The sequence below is a fragment of the Chiloscyllium plagiosum genome, unplaced genomic scaffold (genome assembly GCF_037043375.1).
Source record: "Chiloscyllium plagiosum isolate Xiang-an unplaced genomic scaffold, Cpla_swu_hap1 HiC_scaffold_19, whole genome shotgun sequence".
Taxonomy (NCBI): Eukaryota; Metazoa; Chordata; class Chondrichthyes; order Orectolobiformes; family Hemiscylliidae; genus Chiloscyllium; species Chiloscyllium plagiosum.
In genome coordinates this window covers 17,432,652-17,452,743 of record NW_028270157.1, presented here as the reverse complement: position 1 = coordinate 17,452,743, position 20,092 = coordinate 17,432,652, and the positions used below count along the sequence as shown (strand labels likewise).

Below are 20,092 nucleotides of genomic sequence, written 5' to 3'. Positions count from 1 at the left end.
CAAGGCATTCAAAAGGGAATTGGATTATCTGAAAACAACGAAAGGCCAGGCTGCAGTGAAAAGACAAGGGGTTTTCACTAGGGTGAATTGCTTCTTCAGAGGGCCAGCATAGACAGGACAGGCAAAATGGCTTCCTTCTGTGCCTTAACCATTCTGTGATTGAGCCATATTTCAAATTCATTGAATACATAATGTCAACAGTCCTCGAGCAGAACTCTATAGAACACAACTGAAAATGTGTTGCTGGAAAAGCGCAGCAGGTCAGGCAGCATCCAAGGAGCAGGAGAATCGATGTTTCGGGCATGAGCCCTTCTTCAGGAATGATGCTGCCTGACCTGCTGCGCTTTTCCAGCAACACATTTTCAGCTCTGATCTGCAGTCCTCACTTTCTCTATAAAACACAAACCAACTTCTATTCACGATGAGAAGTTGTGCTTAGTTCCTCCTCATTGGCTCTTCTGTAGTATCCAGTTTTCAATACAATTTTCTATTTCTTACCCAATAGCCTTATCCCATATCCCTTAGTTTATTCCCTTTCGATGACATTCTGAAGGCCCATTCTCCTGACTTCAAGTCTATTAGGCACATCTGTCTTTTGTCAACTCCTCTGTTAGGAATGCAAACATCATCTTTCTGTTTTAGATCTGTGTAACTACTTCTGAAAATGTTCTCTTTACCTAGAAGGTTATTAAAGTCATTAATTAAATGTATGATTTCCCAAACAAAGTTAAACCAAATAGCATATAATTATTAAACTGGCTCCTTTCCCTGTTTGAAAACAAGCAGCTCATTAGCTATTCTCCAATGCATAAATGCAGACAATGAAACCCTGGACTACCATTTTTAAGAGCCCATTCCTTCACTCATTTTCCTTAAGATCTTCAGATCAAACACTTTGGCTATCGAATACAAGCACTGAGTTTTCTTCATGTTACTTACAAACTAGGAACAGGAGTAGGTCAATTGGTTTACATTTGCTCCGCCATTTGATAAGATCAAGATTATTCTGATGATGGCCTGAACTTCACCTTCCTGCCTAGCCCCAACATCCTCTGACTCCCTGGTTAGTCAAGAATTTATCTACTTCTGCCATAAATATATTCAATGATCCTGCTTCCACTGCTTCATGAGGAACAGTTCCACAGACTTAAGACTCAGAAAGAAATTCTCAGCATCTTCATCTTAAATGGGAGTCCCCTTATTTTTATACCATAATCCTTAGTTTACATCTGATATTTTCCTTTTTGTATATTATTGTGCTTGATCGCCTTAGTTTCAAGATAACTGCAATGTTTTTTCATAATCACCTTATATAAAATAATCTTACATTTAGTGCATATCATTTGATGATGCAAAGATAAATAGGAAAGTGAGTTGTAAAGAAGACATAAGAGCTTTCAAAGGGGTAGAGACAGGTTAAGTGAGTGGAATAAGATTTGGCAAAAGGAGAATAATGTGGGAAAGTGAGAAACGATCCATTTGGCAAAAAGAATTTTTAAAGAAGTACATTATCTAAATGGTGAGAAGTTGAAGAGTTCTGGGATGCAGAGATCTGGATGGCTTAGTGCATGAATCACAAAAGGTTAGTATGTAAGTGCAGCAAGTAATCAAGAAATTTAATTAAATGTTCTGGTTTTATTGCAAGACAAAATGAAGAGTCAGATGGTTATGCCTCAATTGTGAAAGGCATTGACGAGACTGCATCTCAAGTACTGTGTACAGTACTAGTCACCAGACTTGCAGAAGGATGTTAATGTATTGAAAGCAGTTTCAAGAAGATTTACGATACTAATATCTGAAATGAGTGGATTGCCTTGTGAGGAAAGGCTGAACCTGTATCATCTGGGGTTTAGAACAGTCAGAGGTGACTTAATGGAAACATAAGATCCTGAGAGGCTTGACTAGGTGGGCATGGAAAGGATATTTTCTCTCAGGTAAATTTAGAACTAAGGATCATAGTTTAAAAATAAGGGGTTGCCCATTTAAGAAAGAGATGAAGAACCACTTTTCCCCCTTCGGAGGATTGAGTGTCTTTGGAATTCCTCGACAAGAAGTGAACGCAAAATCTATAAATATTTTTAAAGTGTAGGTAAAATAGGCCCTTGATTACAAAGGGAATGAAAGATTATCAGGGACATGCAGGAATGTAAATTAAAATCAGATCAGCCATGATCTTATTGAATGGTAGAGCAAGCCCGAAGGGACGTGGCCTATGCTTGTTCCTGGCTTAAATGTTACTTTATTTGCTTCAGATTATATACAATATAGTTCATGTAGATTGGTACTTGATTCTTTCTCTAGCTGCATTTTCAAGCCTTCAATGATTTGTACATTATTATTCGCTTCTTTGGTGTATTGTTCTATTTGTCCCACCAGAGCCTTAATTTGATCGTCACGTTCTTGCAGAACCTGCAAAGAAACATTTTGAATCACATTCACTTTTAAAAGGAAAGCCTTGGATTAAATGGCAATAGCTGCACATGAGGAATAAGCATAAATACAAATTAGAAAAAAATGATTTTAAAAAGTTCACATTGTGTGTAGCAGAACTTAATAACATATTGCAACAGTAGCATATTTAGGTAAGTTCACATAGGCCAATGCCCAAGACAAGTTGAAATCAACAATAACATCCAAAAGAGGGCAAGAGACCTTGTGGTGACAAAAGACACATTAAGAATTAAGCTGAGGAAAACCATTCAAGTCTACTGTTATCCATTGTTGGCAGGAATTAGGCAACAAATTGTGATCTTCATAATTAGAATAAATCTTTTTTTCAGTGAAGTGAAGAATTCAACCGCTGGAGAGATACCCACAACAAAATTCTTAGCTCTTGTAGCTACAGTATTTGGCTGGTCCATTTCAGCTTCTAGTCAAAGGTAACACCCACCCACCACCCTCCACCCCCACCATGGTATTTAAATTTTCTCTTGCTTGAGGTGGTCATTGCCTGGCACTTATGTGGTACAAATGTTACCTTCCACTTTATCAGCTGAGACTGCATATTTAGGTCAGAGTGGTGCTGGAAAAGCACAGCAGGCCAGGCAGCATCCGAGGAGCAGGAATATCGACATTTCGGGCAAAAGCCCTTCATCAGGAGATTGCATGTTGTCTAGGTTTGCTGCATATGGACATGGACTATTTCATATTTGACGAGTCACAAATGGCACTGGACATTGTGCAACCATCAGCAAACATCCTCACTTCTGACATTATGATGATGGGAATGTTATTTATGAAGCAGCTAAAGATTGTTGGGCCAAGGGATTGAGATGACTGACCTCCAACAACCACAACCATCTTCCATAATGCTAGACGTAACTCCAACGAGCAATGTGCTTTCTCACTGTTGCCATTTACTCCAGTTTTGCCTGGGCTCCCTAATGCCATTCTTAGTCAAAAATTGCCTTGTTGCTAAAAGCAGTCACTCTTCCCACATTTCTGGACTCCAACTTTTGTCTGTGATTGGGACAAGGCTGTCATGCAGTCAGGAGTTGAGTAGGCTGGCAGAAAACAAACTGAGTGCCAATAAACAGATTATTTCTGAGCAAGTGCTGCATGACAGCACGGTCAACAGCACCTCGCTTTGTTGATGATCAAGACTAGACTGATAGGACAATAATCAGTCAAGTTGGATTTGTCATGTTTTTGGCGGACAGAATGTACCGGAGTAATTGTCCACAATACCGGCTAAATGGCAAAATGTTGCATTGGAACTATACTGGAGTTTGATGGGGGGTTTGAGTAGTTCTGAAGCACAAGTCTTCAATACGATTTCCGTAATTCTGTCAAGACCTTTACAGTATCTAAATGTTACTTTATTTGCTTCAGATTATTTCCTTCAGCCACAGCATCCAACAGTGACTGAAACATAAACTTCAATTTTGACTTCTTCTCTATGCACCCTATCAGTTATTCATGTTGACTGGATTCCCACCGCACTGGAAGATACGCACTGCTGTTATTTGTGTATCAAACCTATAATTGGGTGATTTGCTTGATAAACAGAGTTTGCTACTGGTATGAATTGAAAAGCATCAATCCAATTTTGCACATGCAGTACTCCACCTAACTGTGGTGTTGATCACAATGGCAGCCTTTTACAAAATTATTCCAAAGGTGCAATAAATATCAAAGATGGTGGAATGTAAAATACAGACGTTTGCTCCATTACTGCAGAGATGTAAAGTAAAATTCAAACACCATAACTGGAAATCAAGAACTGTTATAAAGTGTTTTTTTGTGATATAAGTATAAACTTGAATGCTTTTGTTGGAAAAGCATGCTTACTGAACATCTTGTAGAAAATTAAAACAAACCACTAAGCAAATTAGGTGAAGTAAAAACAACATAATGGAAAGGAATTTCCAAATATGTTGCAATTTCCTCCAGTTGTTATCTAAAGCATTATAATTAAATGACCAATTTTAATGTTATTCATCCTTTATAATGTGATTTTGTACAATAATTGGAGAACTGTTGGTATTCTAAACAAAGAGTGCTTCTTGGAAAGAAAATAAAATGGAGAAAAGTTACAGCAGATGAGTGAAGGAAAATTGTGATGCGTTTAATCATAAAGTAGTGGAAATTTACTTACTATTGGGAGTTCTTCTATGATCTAAAGATGACCATGATTGAAGGAAAGCAATAGGAAAGGATGAAGGCAAATGTATTTTTACATTTTATAAGAACAGTTTACAGTGAAACCAGAGAAAAATAAATCTAATAGAATAAGAGTATGGCATACATAAGAAATTACTGAAAGCAAAGGGATTGAAATTAAAATTTGATCAATTACTATACCTGTTGGAGAGTAATGACGCTGCTCTTATCACTGTCAAACTCTGTAATTACTAGTTTAGTTCGGAGTTCTTGCAATTTCTGTTGATACTCGCTGATTTCATTATCCTTGGCAGACAATACTTTCTGTGGAAGTTCAAAAATAGCCTTAAAATCTCAGCTGCCATTGCTAATTATAAGATAAATTTCAAACAAGCAGTGATAACTCAACACTTCATTTGAATAGCCGTAATTCACCTTCCATTCCTCAATCTTTGCATTCACTGCCAACATCACAGGATCTTCTTCTTCAGTTGCAGCTTGCAGCTGGCTGGTCAGATCTTGCACCTGTTTATAGGAATGATGTGACAGTGTCAGCAACAGATTAAACATCAAACTTCTATATTAACTAAGCCTACCACATTCACAGCATATTACCCAGCTTTTTTTAAAAGAAAATGTCCAAGGTCTTGCCCTTAAATAAATCTGTGTGAATTTTGCTTTAGCAGTTGATCATTCAGTGTTAGGTGTTTTAAGCCTGCCATGCACCACTATGAATATCTTATGCTGTTTCCTTACTACATAACTAAGCACTGGTATAGGTTTACCATCTCTATTTCATCATGTATTTTATGGGTCTCAGTACAGATTTGAACTTCTGCCAACTCCTTCATTTGTTGCCCATAGAATTTCCACAAACAGACCAAACCTTGTGTGAACTAAACTCTGCTCTTTCATATGAAGGACAGCATGCTAGAAAGTTAATAATTATCCTTTAATCTTAATAGTTTACATCAGTAAGATGGCATGCTTACATCAAGATGGTAAATAAAAAAGGGAAAGTTGTCATAGTCTTACTAGAGCAACAAGCTGCTCTCTTATAGAGTGATGACTGTTGGCAGTTCAACTGGAAGGTCACTATGCCTCAGGTAAGGCGAGAGGTTGAGAAGGTAAGTCCTTCAGGTCAATGTGTGAATTGAACCCAAACTGTTGGTATCTCACCACATCGCAAACCAGCTCACCAATCCCAAAGGTCATCAATAATACATTTTGAGTTTTGTTTGATTCACTAGTGTCTACTGAGAGTGTAATGCTTGCCCTTCCTCCTACTTGATTCTGCCAAACTCAAACGGCAGAGGCCAGAATGTGAACATCAGCCACAAGTAAAAACTCCACTTGGGTTTTCAAAGTCCAGAGGCCAGTGATCTGGTGTCAATATTCCAAGATTATTCAAAACTGATTCATTTAGTTATGATTAATGAAAGTAATTCTGGGCCTTGCCTGAAGCAACAGCTGCTCCTTTTCTCGTTTGAATTGGTCCATAGCACTGTCAGATTGCTGCACAATCAGTTTCATTTTGTTATATTCATCAGTCATCTTGTCCATCTCTTGCACGGACTCTTCCAGTTTTTGCTGCAACTGTTTGTTCTGTGCCTCCAGCTTTTCATTGGCCTCAGACAAATTCTAGATGTAGAAAAGAAAACCACAATAGTTTAAGAGGTGTAATCAGCAATTTGTTGCCAAACAGCATAGCCTTGTCTTTCCAAAAAACAGAACCACACACTTGGAGCAAAACCATATGTACACTTGTAAGCTTTAAGTTATCAAAGACCTAGTCTGGAAGGCATAGCAACCTTAACTGCTAAAAGTGTTAAAGCACCAACAATCTCAACTCAATTTTCAGTTTGTTTATTTTTGTGATGCATGTGACATAAAGACATTCGAAATAGGAACAGCAGTAAGCCATATAGCACCTTAAGTCTTTGCTACTTTTCAATAAGATCAAGGCTACCCAGCTCAACCAATGTTCCTGCCCTCTGACTACACATACCTCATTTGTTGCCTATCCTTGATTACATTCTAACAGTGGCTACCGTTTTTGTGGAAAACGCTTTATAACTGAAGGCAAGGTTTTGAGCCCTCTCCTATGGCACCTTTGTTGGTGGGAACATGGATCACAGAACATGACAGCGCAGGAGGGGCATTTCATCACGAAGGAGCATGTACCATTTCAATTAAGTCCATGCTGTAAAGTCCAGTGGATGGCTTTTCCATCAGTCTAAAGTTGACACACCCTGTACCTCAGTCCATTGCCACTAGTATTCAATTAGCAATAGGCATAAGGCTTGATCTGTGAGCAGCATGATGGGCTTCAGTGTGGTGATGGTGGGGAAAGGCATTCAGTGCCTGATTGAGGGATCCAGAACTGTAAAAGGAATGGCCTACTGAAACTGATTTCCCATGTTGCGATGAGGCTTCCTCCATGACCTGCGATTACTCACTGGTTCCTGGGTCCCATGTGATTTGAGGCCACAGGTAGGTGCAGTACCAACAGCAGCCACCTAAGGTATGCCAGCTGCCTGCTTATGATTGGCCAGCAGTCCTTGGTAATGGGCTGGCTCTCACTAGCTCTCCAACCCATGGCCAAATCTCACACAAACCTTCAGAAAGATTCTGCCCCCAACTGTTTGAATGGCATTAAGAACCAACCATAGTTGTGGTTGTCACTTAACTATCCTCTGAAATGGCCTAGCAAACCATTCAGTTCAAGGGCAATTAGGGGTAAACAACATGTGTCAGTGACACTCTCATCCCATCAAAGAAAATAAATACAAGGTGGAATTACTAGCTAGAAAATACAATTGGAGGTACCTGAATTTCATCCAAATATTGTGCAAGCTCCTTGTTCTTTTTGGACAGCTGTATTCTGTAGTCTGAATCATCTCCTCTCCTATTAAGGAGAGTCTCCCGCTGAGAATCAATTTGTTTCTGATAGTCAATAACATCTTGACGTAGCTGATCATTCTGCAAAAAGTATCAATAATCCAGAAGGTTCATGGTTGTTTAATTTACAAGATAACTAAAAAACATTCTCGAAACCATTGATGATGTAGTCTAATTGCACTAATAATGGTGATCATCAGTTATTTAGCCAGGCATTTTTATGGTGCTCTTACCTTTCTTTTAAGTTTTTCTTTCTTTGACACGAAAAGTGAATGAGAAAGAAAAGACTAAGATGGTCATGTTAGCAAGGACAAATACTTTAGTGAGAAAATCATTGATGTGACAGAAACAAAAGGTACACAAGCAAAACTCAAAAAGGAAAGAAACTGAAAGTTGTTACAATGATTTGCAAATAAATGTTTTTCACTTAACCATTATCCACAATCAGATTTATGTGTTTCTATCACTGACCTCTCTTCTCAGCTTGTTATTTTCATTTTCTATCTCCTTGATTCGAATTCCCACCTAAAGAACACAATAAAAAGGTAAATTTCTGTATGGTATAATACAGAAAATATGTGTGGGCTTAGAAGCAATTATAAATAAGTAGTTTTCTGATACCACAAACTAAGCAGCGACTACATTATGACATTATTCCTTTATTGCAGGTTGCAACATTCACTGATGTTGAGGAGAACTCTGATGAGCTGTAGAAACTTTCACTGCATTATTAATTTTCTAAAATGGTAGAGTGGACGATGGGTTGAAATTAAATAGCCATCCAGCACCTGTCAGTCATTAATATACCTTACCAAGCAGAAAACTGTTCTTGTACGGATGTCTGCAGCTTCCTCTATGCTGTGCTCATGATAAATGAACATAGAACTATCAGGAGCATGGAGACTTTCCATGGATTAGTAATAAGTATGGAATAGCTTTGGTGGCATGCATATGTAAGCAGTTACGAGTGATAAATGACATCATTGACATCTAAGTAGTTTCTTAAAAGACTATTATTTTCGTCTATATCTTTTCCCAGATTCCATAGACACATTGTTGGCACACATAACCACCTTGCAGGGATGGATTAAAGCAAGACAATCTTTGGGATCTGAACCAAATCTGAGCCTCTGTGACCTCTCAGGCATTGTGCAAAGGAGCTTGTGAGTTGTTTCAGATCAGGGGACTTCTCGTCCAAACAGCAACAGCTTGCAGCACCAAATCTTCTTATCTCTGACTCTCAAAACCTGTTGCCGTGCAATCTGCTGTGTTGTTAGTGAAGGATTTAAGATTATTAGGGCTGATTAACATATTTTAAACAAGCATCCTTGCCACTGGAATTGCACAGTATGAAAAGTGCCGTACCTCATTTGCAGGGCTTAGTAACTTTGAGACAATAATCCTTGAGACAACTGGTAAAATAATGTATTGTGCATTGCACAATAGCCAGCAAATATATTAATCATGTATTTGCACTGCCCAATAACGAAACTTAACCAAGTTTCAGAGTTGGGGGATTCTTCAAAGCAGCAATGGAATCTTGAATCTCTAACTGTGCAGATTTCAAAACTGAGAGAAAGGCTGTTGCTTTTCGGCAACATGATTAAACAGCCTGCCATTTCCTAGCCCCTATTAAAATGAACCAACAAAACACTGCAGCTCAAAATGGAACATTTCAGTCATCATATTCTAATTCAGTGAACAGTGACCACTTCATTATTATACTCTAGTGTTTGAGGCAGATATTTGAAGTAAGACTCTTTTCAATTGTTAGATTTTCTCATGTAGATATATCCGTTGAAAGCACTCATCTGGATATGTCACACCATATTCAATGCAGCAATTACCTGTTCCCTGACGCAACCAGAGGTTAATGTTAGCATTCAAAGGGCGTGGCACTCTGATGAAAAATGGAGTCACATATATCACAAGTGTAACACTGTGGAATTTCTTCTATGGCTAAGCTATCCTTGCCTCTAATGCTCATTATATCCTGAAATGTTATGCTTTCATTTAACCACATATAACTCTGGGATACATTCAGTGTGTTCCAATCCATAAACATTCTCATCAAGACAGTGTGAGAATTGGCATCTCACTGCAAGTGGTTGAGGCAAATGGCACAAATGCACTTAAGTGAAGCATGATAAACACAAAGGAGAAAGTAGTTGAAAGTAAAGTTGACTGAATAGGATGAAGAGGGTGGCCAGCTATGTTCATGACAGGAGGTTGGCATACATTAGTTGGAATGAATGGCCTGTTTTGGAATTGTAAATTGTCATTCTAATTAACTTCTTTTATCAATTCAATCCAATTTAAAAGACAAACAGATAAAATTATGGCAGGACTTTGCATCTGGGGTTGTTCCCGGCACAGGTATCGTACTTGTTCAACAATTTTCTTTTCCTTGTTTAGCTCTTTCTCCATTTCTGAAAGCTCCCGGTCCTTGTACTGCAGCTGGCTTTCCACTTGACGCAGTTCTTCTCGCAAGAATCGGGTATCACGCCCACCAGCACTCACTTGAGCCATCTGAACAGAAACAAAATGGAGCATTGCTCACTTCTAAATATGATTCAGGTCATGATAAACTGACATAGAAATACCACTTGCAGTGAAAATTTCCTAGTATGAGTTACATTAACATCACATACCAGAATATACATGAATGTGTACAAAGCCCAGGTTTTTCCATTCCCATGAGAAGTATCAAAAAAATCACCCCATGTTTACCATGAAATACATTAATTTTGTAGAGGTGTAGTGGCCACTCAAAGAATAATTCAAACATAAAAGGTAGAATCATAGCAGTTCTCTCTTGGTCTTGCTCATGATAAGTCACATTGTTCAGTATTTGCCAACTCGAAAATATTGTCTACTCTGCTTTTGTGATGCAACTTGCATCATTTGGCTTGTCCTTTTAAGGTCAGTTGCTTATTTGCACATAGTTAAGGATAGGTGCAGATTGGGAAATTAATTCCTTTTGCAGACTGGAAGCTATCACATGTATGGGGTCAGCTGTAGCTCAATTGGTAGCACTGTCTCCCAACTCAGAAAACTATGGGCTCAATCTCCACTTTCGAGACTAAAACACAAAGGTATAGGCTGACGCTCCAGTGCAATATTGAGGGAATGCTCCATTTTTGGAGGGATTGTCTTTTGGATGAACTGTTAAACTGAAGTGTCATCTATTGCCTCAGGTGATCATTTCAAAGACAGTTCAGAGATTATCCCCAGAATCCTGAGCAATAATTACTCTTCAATTAATTGCACGAAATAAGGTTATCTAGTAAATATCACATTGCTGTTTGTGGGAACTTACTGTATGTAAATTGGCTGTCATGTTTCCTACATTTCAATACTTTCCTATATGACAATTCTCTGATTTCTTCATTATGTAATTCACTGTAAAATGCTTCCCAACATCCTGGGACCGTAGACTTGCTAAATAAATGCTTGTCTCTCTCTTCTTATTCCTATTTTAATTTAACTACAAGATAAAATGGCGGCCTTGCATTACATGCGTATACTGAATTAAGCAGGTCTTCTATACGGTAAAAAAGTTGCCATAGACATAGGGCTGCTGTCACATTTGAAAGACATGAATTTAACTAGAGGGTCACCATACCTCAGGGATGTGGAGAGGTTGAGAAGGAGAGTCCTTCATTGTCACCTCAGCAGGTGCAGCAACTGAACTCAAGCTATTGGTATCACTCTGCATTTCAAGCCAGCCATCCAGCCAACCGAGCTAACCAATTCCTATGTTGTACATATACATACATATATGTATAAAATTATATACACACATATGGAGTAGTGAGTCTGAGAAATGCTACGCCTGCCTGAAACCTACTGGATGTTACTTCACAACTTTTAAGTACTTTCTGAAGTATAGTTACTGTTGTCAATTGAAAAGCAGCCAATTTTTGTACAGTAAGTTTGCAGATGACACCAACATTGGAGGTGTAGTGGACAACGAAGAGGGTTACCTCAGATTACAACAGGATCTTGACCAGATGGGCCAATGGGCTGAGAAGTGGCAGATGGAGTTTAATTCAGATTACTGCGAGATGCTGCATTTTGGGAAAGCAAATCTTAGCATGACTTTCACACTTAATGGTAAGGTCCTAGGGAGTGTTGCTGAAGAAAGAGACCTTGGAGTGCAGGTTCATAGCTCCTTGAAAGTGGAGTCGCAAGGAGATAGGATAGCGAAGAAGGCATTTGGTATGCTTTCCTTTATTGGTCAGAGTATTGAGTACAGGAGTTGGGAGGTCATGTTGCAGCTGTACAGGACATTGGTTAGGCCACTGCTGGAATATTGTGTGCAATTCTGGTTTCCTTCCTATCGGAAAGATGTTGTGAAACTTGAAAGGGTTCAGGAAAGATTTACAAGGCTGTTGCCACGGTTGGAGGATTTGAGCTATAAGGAGAGGCTGAACAGGCTGGGGCTGTTTCCCTGGAGCGTCAGAGCCTGAGGGGCGACCTTATAGTGGTTTACAAAATTATGAGGGGCATGGATAGGGTAAATAGGCAAAGTCTTTTCCCTGGCGTTGGAGAGTCCAGAACTAGAGGGTATAGGTTTAGAGTGAGAGGGGAAAGATATAAAAGAGACCTAACGGGCAACCTTTTCACGCAGAAGGTGGTACGTGTATGGAATGAGCTGCCAGAGGAAGTGGTGGAGGCTGGTACAATTGCTACATTTAAGAGGCATTTGGATGGGTATTTGAATAGGAGGGGTTTGGAGGGATAAGGGTCGGGTGCTAGCAGGTGGGACTATATTGGGTTGGGATATCTGGTCAGCATGATGGGTTGGAATGAAGGGGTCTGTTTCCATGCTGGACATCTTGATGACTCTATCATCCCAAAAATTGCAAGTTAATTGTTAAACTCTGATGTTCAAGGGAAATGTTGGTCAGATGGAATCATGTAATCTATTAGTCTTCCACAATCAAATATGAACTCAGTTTAGTGTTTTTTTTTCTGAAAATGTACCTCAGATAGTGGACAACTGCTGCAACTGAAATGCCAGCGTGAAATTAGATGGTCCATGACTGGATTGCGGCTTGATCTCAAGAAGTGTGAGTTCATATTTAAGTCAATTTGAAAGTAAATGGAATGTTGCCATTTATTTCAAAGTGAATGGAGTATAAAATTAGAGGTGTGTCGTTAAAACTATACAAGGCACCAGTCAGACTTTAAATAGTTTTGGGCCTTTTATTGAAGGGAAGGTAGATTGGCATTGGAGGTAGTCCAGAAAAGGTTTACTAGCTTAATCCCAGGCATGGAGGGATTTTCTGAAGAGGAGAGGCTGACTAGGTTGGACCTGTCATCTTTAAAATTTAGAAGAATGAGGGTTGACCTTATTGAAACATACAAGACTGTCAAAGTGGATGCAGAAAGGTTGTTGTGAGAGTATGTCGGATCACAGGACATAATCTCAGAAAATGAGGTTGCACATTTAAGCCAGAAATTAAGAGGAATTTCTTTTTTCAGAGGGCTGTGACTCTTCAGGATTCTTTACCACAGAGGACTGTTGAGATTGCATCATTAAGAATATTCAAGGTTGAGAAAGACATATTTTAATCAATAAGGGAATCAAGGGTCACAGATAAAAAGCAGGAAAGTGAAATTGTGGGTAATTAGATCAGCCATTATCCGATTGAATGGCAGACCAGACTCATTGGGCTGAATGGTCTACTTCTGCTCTGATGTATCAGGCTTTTATGTATACTTACTGAGGATTTATTAAAGTATTTGGGTTCAGCATAGTTATGTTTAGATGAAAAGTTTTGGAAGATCTTGTTTTGTAAAGCTGGCATGGACCAAGTGAAAAATGGTCAGTTCTGAGCTTAAGACTTGAGGCTTAACTCTGTACTAATATTGCTTAAAAGAACTTTTATGTGAATAAAAGTTCACCCTTACCTCCAATTCATTTTCTAGCTTAAGAACCTTTGCTTTCAGCTGGTTTTCTGGAGAGAAAACAAATAAATGCATAAATTTAATTGTTCACTGCAACCTGAAAGGTAACACTGAGCGCACAGCAAAGAACAAACTGACTACAAAACAGTGACTTACCTGTTTTGGCTTGTTCTTCCCCTGCTTTTTCAACTTCTTCAAGAGCCAACTCAACTTCCTGCGCTTTCATCTGCATATAATTTTAAAACACATAATATCTTGATCATGAATACATATCCAGATCATAGTGAACTTTAGCAATCACAGAATAAATTCAATTTGAACTAACCATGTGCCTTCCATCCAATATAAAGCAATTTCTAATTTTTCTTTTGCTGCTATATAACCAGTTTTTACTTCTTATTAAAACCACTTACTAACAAAAGGCTCTACAACCATATTTTGTACCTGGATTATTTATTAAAAGAACATTAGATTGGATGCAGGATTATTCAAAAGTACTGCATTAAATTGGGCGACCATAATAATTGTAGGCAAATTCATAATGGATTCTGAAATTAAATGGTTGTGGCTTTTTTTTTGATTTATTACCATTTTTTCTCCCTGCCCAGCTAATACTAATTATTTAGTAGTACACGCAGGTTCCATTTGTGGCCAGTGAACCACCAACTCTTGGCCATATATTGCATTAAGATCAACAACAACTTATATTTATATAACACCTTTTAACATTACAAAATGCCACAAAGCACTTTACTAAGTACTATAAAACAAAATATGATACTGCCCATAAAATATTGGGCAGAAAAAGTATTTAAGAGCATTGTAAAGGAGAAAAGCAAAGTAGAGATGAGGATTGAGGTAAAGATTTCCAAACTTATGGCCCCAGCTATCAATGAAGACCACCTATCAATGAACAGTGTTTATGACCAAGACTATATTACATTTTTTTATTCATTCAGGGAATGTTGGCATTGCTGGCTTTTATGCACCATTCCTAGTTTCCCCAGAGGCGATTAAAAGTAAACTACACTGCTGTGGGTCTGAATTACATGTAGGCAAGACCAGGTAAGGATAACAGAGTTATCAGAAATCCATCCCCTGACCCCTTGCCTCCCAATTAAACGTGGCTTGTGAATAACTTGGACCATTATGACCCCAATGTCATGTTAATATTACTTCATCCAATTAATTCTCTCTTATTTTAATTTAATCATTTTACACCTGGTGCTCACACACTTGTGTTTATGGGTTTTCTCCCATACTTTCTTCTGTTTTTTCAACTTCCTCCAATTCTGGTAAAAGCTCCATATTTGAAATCTCAACTTGTCCATTCTTTCCACGGGTGCTGATGTTTAGTGGGGCGACACAGTGGCTCAGTGGTTAGCACTGCTGCCTCACAACACCAAGGACCCAGGTTTGATTCCAGCCTTGGCCACTGTCTGTGTAGAGTTTGCACATTCTCCCTGTGTCTGCGTGGGTTTCCTCCGGGTACTATGGTTTCCTCCCACAATCCAAAGATGTGCAGGTCAGGTGAATTGGCCATGCTAAATTGTCCATTGTGTTCGGGGATGTGTAGGTTAGGCGCAGTAGTCTGGGATAAATGTAAAGTTGTAGGGGAATGGGTCTGGGTGGGTTACTCTTCGGAGAGTCGGTGTGGACTTGTTGGGCCAAACGGCCTGTTCCACACTGCAGGGATTCTATTTGCTGAACGCTTCCAGAATTGTTTATATTTTGTTTCAGGTTATCAATGCCAACATTTTTTTTTGCTTTAGTTCCACAGACCTTTAAAATTGAGAGCTCAAAGATCCAGATTTCTCCCAGTCAGGCTTCTTGCCAAGTAAATAACATTATTTTAAAAATTCTTAAATCCTTACTGATATATTACACAGGTGAAAATAAGCTGCTTCATGGAATATCAGCAGTCAGGTAGTACTTAATTAATTATCCTATTAGTTAAATCTCCTGGAAATTTCCTATGTCTTGTTTATGACACATGAACACATGTCTTTACCACTTTTGTTAATAAACATTCATTCTAGTATTGGAGAAACAAAGAAGCATCTTAAATACAAACCTTCATTAAGGACTGGGTGAGCCGAAAAAGCTGAATTAGTTTCTCTGGGTCTTCTGCTGTCAATTCATTTCCTTCAACCTATGCACAGAGACTCACCATTATTGATAAAATTATTAAATGCAAAAAATAATTATAGTTACTAAACTGCAAATGGAAACAAATAGAAATACCTTCGATATTGTGTCCAACAACTTATCTGCCAGTTTCTCTCGACTTGGCAATGAGTCTGGATCAACTTTCATGAATTGAGCCCAATCTAGATTGGGCGCCATCTTGGTTCACCCTGTTGTACACAATGTTCAAATTATCAACAACAATTTGAATGGTGCCATGAGTGCAAAAGATTGTATTTTTGTATTTAAAAGCGTGTAAATCATATTTTGGGTGGGAAGAAACACAATGGTACGACAGTTGTTACGACACAGGGAGACACATCCAAATCAAAATGTAAATACCCCCGTATTGGCAATTCTAAAATTAAACTGAAGACTACCAAATAGTCATTCCAATGGTTCCGACCTGGACTCTTGTATAACCATCCCAGACTTTGTGAATAATTAATTTTCAGACACCAGTTTGCATCTTAAACAAGACACAACTATTTATTAGATACATAATAAATTAGATCCTGATTGACTGAACTGAATTGAATTTATTGTCACGTGCACCGAGGCAGTGAAAAGCTTTGTCTTGTGAGCAAAACAGGCAGATCACATAGTTAAATAGCATAGACAGTAAATAGTAGGTAAACAGCAGCAAAAACAAAAACACAGGTCCAGGCGAATGTCAAAAGTTTTGAGTCCATTGAGTATTCTAACAACAGTAGGGTAGTAATTGTTTTGAAACTGGCTGGTGCGTGTTCAGGCTTCTGTACCTTCTCCCCGATGGTAAGGGTTGTAGAAAAACATTGCCAGGGTGGGATGGATCTTTAAGAATGCTGGCGGCCTTTCCTTGACAGCGGGCCTGGAAGATGGACTGTACAGATGGGAGGTTGGCCTTTGTGATCGTTTGGGCCGAGTTCACCACTCTCTGTAACCATCTCTGATCTTGAATGGTACAGTTGCCATACCAGGGAGTGATACACCCAGACAGAATGCTCTCGATGGCACACCTATAAAAGTTGGCAAGGGTATTCATGATCATGCCAAATTTCCTCAGCTGCCTGAGGAAGAGGAGACGTTGTTGTGCCTTTGTAACCAGTGCATCCACATGAAGAGTCCAAGAATGCTTGTTGTGAATGACCATTCCCAGGAGCTTGACACTCTCCACTCGTTCCACCTCTGTGCTGTTAATGTGTAGGGGGGCATGAGTAACATCCCGCCGAAAGTCAATAATGAGTTCCTTGGTTTTGCCGGCATTGAGAGCTAGGTTGTTCTCAGTGCACCATTTTTCCAGGTCTTCCATCTCCCATCTGTAGTCTGTTTCATCGCCATCTGAGATTTGACCGGTTATGGTAGTGTCATCAGCTAACTTGTAAATGGCATTAGTCTGGTATTTGGCGACGTAGTCATGGGTATACAGAGGGTACAGTAGGAAACTGAGTATGCAATCCCTGGGGGGACTCGTGTTGAGTGTTAGTGAGGATGAAATATTGTCCCCAATCCTCACTGATTGTGGCCTGTGAGTCAGGAAACTGAGGATCCAGTTGCAGAGAGTGGGGCTTAGTCCAAGATCACTAATTTTAGTAATCAGTCTCGATGGATAATAGTGTTGAAGGCTGAACTATAGTCAATGAGTAGGGTTCTTACGTAGCTGTTTTGTGTCAAGATGTTCTAGGGCAGAGTGAAGGGAAAGTGATATGGCACCTGACGTGGATCTGTTGGTCCTGTAGGCAAATTGGAGTGGGTCAAGAGTAGTGGGGAGGCTGGAGTTGACCAGCCTTTCAAACCACTTCATGATCACCGAAGTTAGGGCTATTGGGTGGTAGTCATTGGGACAAGGTGCATAAGCCTTCTTAGGCACAGGGATGATGTTGGCCCTCTTGAAACAGGCAGACTGATCAACTCTTCCCAAGGTCTCAATTACCATTCAATAATAGCGTGAACATAGGGTCTCTTTCAGACTTGCCAGAATCAATTCCCAAGTACCTACCTTGTTAATAGCTAACTTCTGCTATCTGTTTCAATACAATGCTCTTGTCGCTGTGTCTGGTAGAACCTTTTAATCAAGGCTCAACCTGCAGTTATCCTCCAGGCCTGGCCTCACAAACAAACAAAGCTTGTTTGATTTATTGTTTTCCTTTAATGACAAGCTGTCCCAAAATACACATTTCATTTCCAGCTCACAATTCAAAATTGATAAAAGAATAAAAATAATGAAAAATTAGTGAGGGTTTCAACATAGTTCATAACTTCTCTTCTGCCAATTCTTCTGATATGTGTAGGATAAAGGGAATCGATAAACAAATTTTTTTTGACTTCTTGAAATTTGAATTTTTTTTTAAACAATTATAATCCAATAAAAAAGTATTTTTATATTACTCCAAGTGAGGTTTCCTCCGTTTTTAAAATCAGCCTCAGGATGCAGCTGTCGCAGTGAGCGCAAACATTTACAGCATGGCCTTAATTGCCTTTCAGAAGGTTGTCATTGACCTTTATCTTGAAACTGTTGCAGTTCATGTGGTGAAGATTCTCTCACAGTGCTGTTAGGTAACAGATTACTTGCATTGACCCAAAAACAGTGAAAAAATGACAATATATCCAACTCACAATAGTGTCACACTTGGATATATGCTGCTGTCAAGGTTATGGGTTTAGAAGTGCTGTCATAAGTTCATAAGATGTTAGGGCAGAATTAGGCCAATTGGTCCATTGAGTCTGCTCCACCATTCGATCATGGCCGATGTGTCTTTTATTCCCATTTTCTTGCCTTCTCCCCATAACCCTTCACTCATTACCAATTAAAAGTCTAACAACTCCTTAAATTTACTCACTGTCCCAGCATCCACCACACTTTGGCATAGCAAATTTCACAGATTCACAATCATTTGGGAGAAGTAGTTTCTCCTCAACTCTGTTTTAAATTTGCTGCCCTTTATCCTAAGACTATGACCTCTAGTCCTAGAATACCTAAGAGAAAGCATCTGCTCCACATCTGTTATACCCATATATTTTATCATCTTGAATACCTCAATTTGATCTCCCCTCATTCTTCTAAATTCCAGAGAATATAGGCCTAAACTGAAGTAGAATTGGCAGGCAGCTGCATACATCTTGTGAAAGTGCCACTGTGTGCAAGTGGTGAAGGGAATAAATGTTTATTGGAGTGAATGGGTGCCAACTCAGTGGGATGCTATGTCCTGGATGTTGCCAAATTTCTTCAGTGTTGTTGAAGCAGCACTCAGCCAGGCAGAGAGAGTATGCCATCCTGATTTATGCCTTGTAGATGATGGAAAGTCTATTGAGAATCAGGAGATGAATTACTCAATCCCAGCCTGTGATTTGGTCTTGTAGACACAGTAATTATGTGGTTCATCCTGTAATATGTCTGGTTAATTCTGACCTCCAGGATTTTGACTCAATGCCATTGAATGTCAAGTGGAAATGATTAAAATTTCTTTTTAAGAGGTGGCCATTGCCTAGCACTTGTGTGATGACATGCTACTCATCCTAAATCTGAATGTCATCCAGGTCTTGCTGCATGTAGGCCCAGGTTGCTACAGTAACCGAGGAGTTGTAAATAGAACTGATGATTACATAGTGAATTGTGCCACTTTCTGATCTTATGACAGACAGCAGACCATTGAAGCAGCTGAAGATGAGTGGGCCAAGGACACTGCAGGAGTTCCTCAGTGTAATGGCATCCTGCGATTGAAAAGATTAGCCTGGAAAAACTATAATCATCTTCCTTCATTCTAAGTATGATCCCAGCTACAACCTGATTCCCATTTACTTCAATTTTAGGAGCATTCCTTCATGTCAGAGGGCAGTGGAACAGACACTTGCTAAGATCAATCGGGGGCAGAGTATTATAAACTCGCACATCACCAGGCGGGGGCAATGTCATACATGTTACCCCAGGGGGTGGTGGGGCAGAATAATGCACACTCGCTCTCATCACCAAGGGGGCTGGGTACAGTGTAATACACACTCGATCATGTCACTGGGGGCAGGGGGCAGTGAAATACACTCTCGCCTATGTCACTGGGGGCAGGGGGCAGTGTAATACACACTTGCCCATGTCACTGGGGCAGAGGTCAGTGTAATACACATTTGCCCAAGTCACTGGGGACAGGGGGCAGTATAATACACACTCACTCATGTCACTGGAAGGGGCAGCATAATACACACTCGCTCGTCACTGGAGGCAGGTTGCAGTGTAAGACACACTCGCTCAGGTCACTGGAGGGGGGTGGGAGGCAGTGTAATACACACTCGCTCATGTCACTGGGGGCAGGGTGCAGTGTAATACACACTTGCTCATATCACTGGGGGAGGGGGCAGTGTAATACACATTCGCTCAAGTCACTGGAGGGGGGTGGGAGGCAGTGTAATACACATTCACTCAGGTCACTGGGCGGGTGGGGGGCAGTGTAATACACGCTCGCTCATGTCACTGGGGGCAGGGGGCAGTGTAATACACGCTCGCTCATGTCACTGA

General features: G+C 39.7%; 1 protein-coding gene across 13 annotated transcripts in view; it reads right to left on the bottom strand.

Moving 5' to 3' along the window:
* cep290 (centrosomal protein 290) overlaps nt 1-20,092 on the bottom strand; it is a 155,660-nt gene that overhangs the window by 132,893 nt on the left and 2,675 nt on the right. For 9 of the 13 annotated variants that reach the window (XR_015760383.1, XM_087997062.1, XM_087997057.1 and 6 more), the window contains exons 2-13: nt 15,664-15,776; nt 15,494-15,571; nt 13,576-13,645; nt 13,423-13,469; nt 9,889-10,032; nt 7,975-8,028; nt 7,737-7,757; nt 7,432-7,584; nt 6,061-6,243; nt 5,038-5,127; nt 4,804-4,926; nt 2,286-2,409 (exon numbers count right to left, since the gene is read on the bottom strand). Coding sequence is in view for 12 of the 13 variants with exons in the window: in XM_087997062.1 (XP_087853188.1) it covers nt 2,286-2,409; nt 4,804-4,926; nt 5,038-5,127; nt 6,061-6,243; nt 7,432-7,584; nt 7,737-7,757; nt 7,975-8,028; nt 9,889-10,032; nt 13,423-13,469; nt 13,576-13,645; nt 15,494-15,571; nt 15,664-15,765 (1,189 nt within the window). In the remaining variant the exon portion in view is untranslated. The other 4 variants (XM_087997056.1, XM_087997064.1, XM_087997065.1 and 1 more) reach the window with 2 other exon arrangements.